This window comes from Mastomys coucha, unplaced genomic scaffold, assembly GCF_008632895.1.
Source record: "Mastomys coucha isolate ucsf_1 unplaced genomic scaffold, UCSF_Mcou_1 pScaffold5, whole genome shotgun sequence".
Lineage (NCBI taxonomy): Eukaryota > Metazoa > Chordata > Mammalia > Rodentia > Muridae > Mastomys > Mastomys coucha.
In genome coordinates, this window is record NW_022196911.1 from 70478550 (window position 1) to 70486391 (window position 7842).

General features: G+C 49.4%; 1 protein-coding gene across 2 annotated transcripts in view; it reads right to left on the reverse strand.

Moving 5' to 3' along the window:
• Sgsm2 (small G protein signaling modulator 2) overlaps positions 1-7842 on the reverse strand; it is a 40741-nt gene that overhangs the window by 3263 nt on the left and 29636 nt on the right. For both annotated transcript variants that reach the window (XM_031354657.1, XM_031354658.1), the window contains 8 exons: positions 7369-7433; positions 7143-7288; positions 6569-6697; positions 6129-6311; positions 1797-2177; positions 1432-1556; positions 932-1014; positions 707-816 (listed from right to left, as the gene is read on the reverse strand). In XM_031354657.1, coding sequence (XP_031210517.1) covers positions 707-816; positions 932-1014; positions 1432-1556; positions 1797-2177; positions 6129-6311; positions 6569-6697; positions 7143-7288; positions 7369-7433 — 1222 coding nt within the window. The remainder of the gene's footprint in view (positions 1-706; positions 817-931; positions 1015-1431; positions 1557-1796; positions 2178-6128; positions 6312-6568; positions 6698-7142; positions 7289-7368; positions 7434-7842) is intronic.

Genomic DNA, 7842 nt, shown 5'->3' on the forward strand with positions numbered 1-7842 from the left:
GACACACTGTGTGCTGGCCAGGGGATGGCCTCCATGGGCATGTGGACACACTGTGTGCTGGCCAGGGGTCAGCCTCAGGTGTCATTCACTGCTGCTCTCTACCTTTTATCATTTTTTGAATACAAGGTCTTTCTTTCACTGGCCTTGAACTCAAATAGGTTGTGTGACCAGAGAAGCCAGGGATCTGCTTTGTCTCCCCCTTCCCAGCACCAGGATTATAAACTACTGTGTGGCTTTAAAAACAAAACAAAACTACTGGCATCAAACTCAGCTCCTAGACTAAGGTATCTCTCCAGTCCTTCTGACTTGGCAGGTTCTCACTCAGTAGCCCAGGTGCACCCTGAATTCACAGCAATCCTGATCTCCCTGCCTCTAAATCCCAAGTGCTGGGATTAGGAGCATCAGCCTAGCAGCATTTTTTTTTTAAGTAAAGGAAATTCAGCTATGGCTGGTGGTACATGTCAATATCCCAGCAGTCAAGGAGGTGAGGCAGGATTGCTGCAAATTTAAGATCAGCCCCTTGGTAAATAAATATGTGAAATAAAAGTTTACATATAAAGGACATTTCTGGCCCAACCTCCAGCCTCCCATGGCTGATGAGCATGCCTAGCCATGCCCAGTCTAGCCATGTTCAGCCTAGCCATGCCCAGCCTACCCATGCCCTGCCTACCCATGCCTAGCCCCCACACACAGCTACAGCACTCACCTGGATGAGGGAGCGCATGTTGGCAAAGTGGCTGTCCATGGCACCCCCATTGGGGAAGTTTTGGCTCATCCTCTTCATGAGGTGGCTGAAGCAGCTGTAGGCCAGCTGGTCTGCGAGGAGATGGGAAGGGGGCCCCCATGACACCCAGACGGCAGACTGGCTACTGTTCTCCCCCACTTCCAGACTCTTTTTCCCAGTTTGTCACCCTGAACCCAGTCCCCTTACCATTGTCAAGGATGACTAGGAGAGGTGCCAGGAGGTCACACATGCCCTGCACGTAGCCCATATCCAGGTGCTCCCACACGTAGCTGAAATGCCAGGGATGGTCACTGTCACCAAGTCACTCTCTTTTCTTGGGGATTGTCATGAACATGGCCCCTAAAACATTCTGTCCCCCACAAATCTGCCTTTCTTTCCACAACCCTGAAATATTTCCTATAGTTCTACCCTGAGGCAGTGGGAACTACCCATGGCCCTGGTCCCCAGGCCACCTCACTAGAGGACAGTGAGAGAAACCAAAGGCCACCACAGTCTGATGTGAAGGACAGTAGAGTGAACACAGGTACATGTCTGAAAGACCCGAGATGCAGTGGGGTGGGGACTGGCCATGCAGGGACAGTGCTCTAGACAAGATGCAGGGAGACCTGACACAGAATAGGGAAAGCCCACAGCCCAGGCTGGGTCCCCAAGTCTCCCACTGGCACCTGCCAGTCCCCCAATGGCACCTGCACATGATGTCTCTGAGCCTCTCGAGATTGGGGGTCGTGAAGTACCAGTAGTTTCGGTCACACCTCTGCACGTCCTTGTCTATGCGGTGCAGATTTAAGGCCACGGTGTCCAGTAATTCTATCTGGAAAAGGGGTGTCCCTCAGAGGTAAGGCTGGCAAGCCCCTCCCAGGCTGGGGCAGGAGATGACACCCAAACAAAGAGAACTCAACCAACAAGAACCTAGAATTCTGATGGCCTTTAGTGATGCTCATAGTGCCCTTTCAAGCCCTTTCAGGACAGACACACCACCCTCTCTCCCTTTGTAGTGAGTCCCCAGATTTTAGTGTGTCACTGACTGCTGTGTCAGGGAGCATCCACGTACAGTATAGGCTGCAGCACACACAGCTGCGAGCTCCTCCCCTGCTTCAAGCTCACTGGCAGGTGCAAGCTTCTCCTGGCCTGGATCATGGGGTCCAGGGAAAGTGTGGGCGGCAGTGGCTGGCCCTTCGGAGTCTTCTTCTCCAGCACCTTCTTCTTCGAAGCCCACACTCTGTGCCTCATCTAGGCTGGACTGGATGCCTGAGGCCACAGAGTAGTTGCGGGAGGAAGGCAGCCCCGAGTCTGGAGAGTCAAACTCCACAGACTGTTGCTCTGCAACAGCCATGCCCGGAGTCCCAGCTCCTGGTTCCTGTTCCTGCTTTGGTTTGGAATCTTCAGGGTCCTGAGGCCCAGGAGGCTCTAGATCATCCACAGAGATAAACACCTGGTGGGAATATAAACAGATGGCTTCATCCAACATTCCAGGATCTTCTCCAGATTAGAATGGGGCTGGGAAGGATTTTCTTCATACCTCACCACCCCCATCACCGCCCAAACTCCCAACTCCTTGGGCACCAAACTGGCTTCTGATCCAGCCAAACAAGAGAACAAGGCTTTGGGCAAAAAAACAGATAGGCTATGCCTGTATAATGTACTCCACAGTTCCAGGAGACTACTATAGGAAGGGGAACAGAGGTCCCTAGGTTTTTTGTTTTTTTTATTTTTTTTTATTTTTTTTTTATTTTTTCTTTTTCATTGCCGTCTGGCAATGAAGAATATGGACAGATTTCCCCCCCCCTCCCCCCCCAGGCAGGGTTTCTCTGTATAGCCCTGGCTGTCCTGGAACTCTGTAGACCAGGCTGGCCTTGAACTCAAAAACCTGCCTATCTATGTCTCCCAAGTGCTGGGATTAAAGGTGTGTGCCACTACTGGTTTTGGGTTTTTTTTGTTTTTTCTTTTTGTTGTTTTTTTGTTTTTTCGAGACAGGGTTTTTCTGTGTAGCCCTGGCTATCCTGGAACTCACTCTGTAGACCAGGCTGGCCTCGAACTCAGAAATCCGCCTGCCTCTGCCTCCCAAGTGCTGGGATTAAAGGCATGCATCACCACCACTCATATTTTTTAAAAGATTCATTTTTTAATTTTTAATTACGTGTCTCCATTTGGTGAATGTACTTGAGTGCAGGGACCCACTGAGTCTAGAGCCACTAGGAACTGAACTCAGGTCCTCTGCAAAAGCAGTGTGTGATCTTAATAGTTGAACCGTCTTCAGCCCCTGGCCCTATAACCCCTAGGTCCCAACTCTTGGTAGCCAGTTAGAGCTCAGTGTCATTCTACAAAGACCTGAAGTCACAAAGGAGCCCAGGAGACCTGCCCTAGTGTCTTGGCGCAGCTGGTGGGGTGTGGAGGGGAGAATAAAATGCAGGTTTTAGGAAAAGCAAGTTCTTTATTCTTGGTATTGGATGTTGAGCAGACAAGACAGGAAACCTCTGTAACAAACAATACCAAGGCAGTCATGTTAGTTTTCACACAAAGTACAGAAGAAGGAAACAATGTACAGACACCCACCAGTGTGAACAAGCCCCAGGGGAGAACTCACCTGCTGCCTTAATCTTTTCTTTTTCTAATTGGACATAGTAGTCAAAAGGATGCTACAAGTTTTCACTGGGGTGAAATCTGAAACACTGAGGAAAGCCATGCTTGTGGAACTCTGTAGCCCAGGATGGCTTTAGCATTCTTACTCAGCGGGTAAGTATTTGGATTACTAGAGTACAGCACCACAACAGGCTGTGTGTGTGTGTGTGTGTGTGTGTGTGTGTGTGTGTGTGTGTATGTGTGTGTGTAAATGGAGGGGAGTTGTTGGGAGTGTGTGTGCCACAGTGCACACCAAGGCCACAGGATAGTTTTGTGCAGTCAGTGTCTCTTCTCCTGTGAGTGGCCTTTGGGATTTAACTCAGGATATCAGACTTGGACAGAAACCACCTTTACCTACTGGGCCAGCCCTCTGCTGTCCCAGATGCAGGTGTCTATAAAAGCCAGAGCACAAAGTATGCTCATGAGCAAGGGCTTAGGAAAAGAGCACATGGGGAAGGAGAATGTGTCTTTTAAACACTTTTAAAGAAAATATTATTTTTATTTTCTATATAGGTGTTTTGCCTGCATTATGTCTGTGTATCACATGTAGACATGTGATATGCAGGGCCCATGAAGGTCAGAACAAGGCATTGTGTGTCCTAGAACTGGAGTTAGTAATTGGTCATGAGCAGCCATGTGGGTACTGTCAGTTCTGCTACCTCTCTGGCCAGGTTATATTTTCTGTTAACATTCTTTTTCTTTTTTTTTTTTTTTTTTTTATTAAGATTTATTACCAGGCAGTGGTGGTGAACGCCTTTAATCCCAGCACTTGGGAGGTAGAGGCAGGCAGATTTCTGAGTTCAAGGCCAGCCTGGTCTATAGAGTGAGTACCAGGACAGCCAGGACTACTAAGAGAAACCCTGTCTTGAAAAACCAAAAACCAAAAAACAAAACAAAAAAGATTTATTTAATATTATATGTAAGTACTCTGTAGCTGTCTTTTAGACACACCAGAAGAGGGTGTCAGATCTCATTACAGATGGTTGTGAGCCACCATGTGGTTGCGGGGATTTGAACTTGGGACCTTCAAAAGAGCAGTCAGTGCTCTTAACTGCTGAGCCATCTCATCATCCCTTCGGTTAACATTCATGATTGCCGGGGCGGTGGTGGGGCACGCCTTTGATCCCAGTACTTGGGAGGCAGAGGCAGGCAGATTTCTGAGTTTGAGGCCAGCCTGGTCTACACAGTGAGTTCCAGGACAGCCAGGGCTATACAGAGAAACCCTGTCTTGAAAAACCACAAAACAAAACAAAACAACATTCATGATCAATAAAGTATTAAGATCAAACTTTATCTAAAGAGGCCTTTTTTCTGCTCATTTTTTGCACTAGGGACTAACAGCCCAGATTGACTCTGACTCTGCTGTGTAGCTAAGGCTGGCCTTGAATTCTAGGTCCTACTTCTCCCTCTAGGACACTGGATTTCAGATGTGAAACACTAAGCCTGGTTTTTACATTTTAATGGTAGTTTATTATACAAAGTAATGAATGGGCTTCCCCATGGCAATTCATACTTATTTGCCATATTTTTGGAAGAAACTATTTTGAAGGAGCTGGGATATACACAAAGTGGGGCTGGAGAAATGGCTTAGTGGTTAAGAGCACTTATTGCTCTTCAGAGGACCTGGGTAAATTTTCAGCCTCCATAAGGTGGTTCTTGATTATCCATAACTCCAATTCTAAGGAGTCCTTATGTCCTCTTCTGACCTTCACGGGCACCAGGCACATGTGCTGCACAGACATTATGTGTAGACAAAACACCCATATACGTAAAAACAAATAAACCTTAAAAAGAAAACCATTTGTGGGCTGGGTATGATTATATACAACTTTAATACTAGTATTTGGGAAGAAGAGGAAGGTGGATCTCTGTGAGTTCAAGGCTACCCTAGTCTACACAGTGAGTTTCTACAGGGTCTACAAAGTGAAATCCTGTCTCAAAAACAAGTGACCATAAGAATAAAAACAATGTATGCCAGGTAAGTATCTAGACTGTGACTGTAATCCCAGTATTTGCACTGGGAGAGCTGAAGCAGGATGAGAGGTAAGACCAGCTCAAGACAGAGGGGTCTGGTGAGAGGAAAGAAGGAAAGAAGGAAGGAAGGAAAAAAAAAAGAAAACAACCAAAAAAAAACCCTCCAAAAACAAAACAAAAAAACCTCCATACCCAGGTATGGATGGGGCGGCAGCAGGCAGCCATGGTTCTAACCTCTGTTCTCATGGCAGAGTGGCAGCAGGAAGAGACATCCACAAGTGCTCTACCTACCTCTGCAGTCTCTCCTACAAGGCGACAGAAAACTGCAGAGAAAGGATCCTGCCAGGGGAAAGCAATGGCTCTCTTGGCGTACCTCTGTTCTTTGGCTAACAGCTTTCCATAAAGCCTCTTGAATCAGAGGCATGGGAATGGAGAAGTTTGGAGAGTTGGGGCCAGACACTGGACGGTCTTATTCAGAGACACTGATCTCACCAAGCAATCCTGGGACCCATGGGAACCTGTGACTACCTCACATGTTCTTTACATGAAGGGAGAAGCTTCCCTGGATTTCAAAAGATCCATGAAACCCAGTATGAGGCAGTGACTTTTATGTGAAAGTACCAGAAGTTGCCCATTCTTCAATTGAAATTTTGAGACACTAACACATGAAGCCTCTGTCCAGGACCCAACTGCCAGGACTGGAGGCTGGCCCCATGCTTGGGACTCCTGTGCCTAAGAGACTGGTGGGTGCCCCCAGGCCTCAAACCCCCCCCCCCCCAATCTGGCTCACGTCATTGCTGATGGTGGAATCCCGGTGCACGAGGCGCTGCACGTGGCTATCAATGCTGCTGCCCGAGGAGAACTTGGTGAGGGTGGTTGGGTGAGCCTCCCGCTCCCGCTGCCTCACCACCACCTCACAGGCCTTCCACTCTGCCAGCACCTGCTGGTACCTTGCTGCCACTGCTGTATCCACCTGTGCACAGACCACACAGTGACCTTGAGGGGAGGGTGCCCAGGGCTGTGTCCTCAAAGCTGACCAGCCACTGGAACGTCAGCCTAGAAGGGACTCAGAAGTTGAGAGCTCATGAGGGAGGACCAGGAGGCTGCTCTGCTATTGTCTTCTCTGCTGTTTCTAGCTTGGAGAAACTAGGGCTTCCAACCTCCTCCCCCTGCCCAGGGTTACTTGTCCAGCTGCTGCTTCCTTGGCTCTGTAGGAGCGGGCTCCCTTACCTGCTCCATCTCCTTCTTGCTCATGCCAAACTTGTAGTGTCCAAGCAGGAAGGGCCAGACATCCTTGCGAATCTCATGTTCCACACCGCCATAGTACACCTGTCGCAGCAGCTCCAGCTCCTTGTAGTTCTGAGTGACCCAGAGGGTAGAGACCATGCAGCCCCCAGGTACTGTGGCCCAGTAGCCAAGCCACATCCCAAGGAGAGCTAAGGCTGGGCTTTTAGTGGCTTTACTGAGCCTAGGTATACCCTACTTGGGCCAGCCAACTGTTCCCTGGTTATAGCTTCAAGAGATCTTGTCATAGCCCCTTCTTCACGGGGCAGGGAACAGAGCTCTAACAGGCAAAGATCTGCCAGTTCTCAGATCAATATGGAAGTAGATTGGATTCTAGGCCCAGTCCCTTCCCATGCAGATGAGAGTCAGCCATCACTCACCCACAGCATCAGTCCAGTTTGTCTACCCACCTTCCTACTATGCTGTACCCGAAATGAACAGTTTAGAGCAGGCAGCTACGTTTAACTGTTGCCTCCCAAATCCCTACTCATGGCCTCTGCCTTGGAGGCCCAGTTTGTACCTTTTTGTCCTTCTGATACTTGCTCCACACATCCTTGGTAAGGCCACCTGAGGCCCCTGGGGGCCTGTCCGGTGGGATAATGTTGTGATGCACCAGTGCAGACAGGTGTGTCCTCACTGTGGACAGGTGGCGACAGTAGGCTAGCCCTGCGTTGGACAAGGAGGAGGCTATGACTGAGGTGCTTCCCCACCCCCACCCTCAGAGCCCCACCTCATCACACACTCACAGCCATAGAAGGCCCGGGACACAATCTGCCTCTTCATGCTCTCACACAGCAGCCTGAGGGGCAACCTGTGGAAACATCCTGGTTCAGAGAGGGGGGATTGTAGCCCACTGGCAAGAAGGGCTGACATTGTAGCTTCAGGGTGTAGAGGCAGGCAAGATGCTGGGGGCTGTGTGGAGAAGGGGTGTATTTAGCTTAGCAGTACAATAGTGGCCCCGACCCCGCCAGTGATCCTGGATGCTGCTGTTGGGGGCCTGGCTTTAACTTTGCTCCAGTGAATCTTGATTTCTCTATGTATATAACTGGAGACACTTTAGGATCACCAGAAATGGCAGGTTAAAAATTAAGTGACAAACTGGGCAGTGGTGGTGCACGCCTTTAATCCCAGCACTTGGGGGGCAGAGGCAGGTGGATTTCTGAGTTTGAGGCCAGCCTGGTCTACAGACCAGTGAGTTCCAGGACAGCCAGGGCTACACA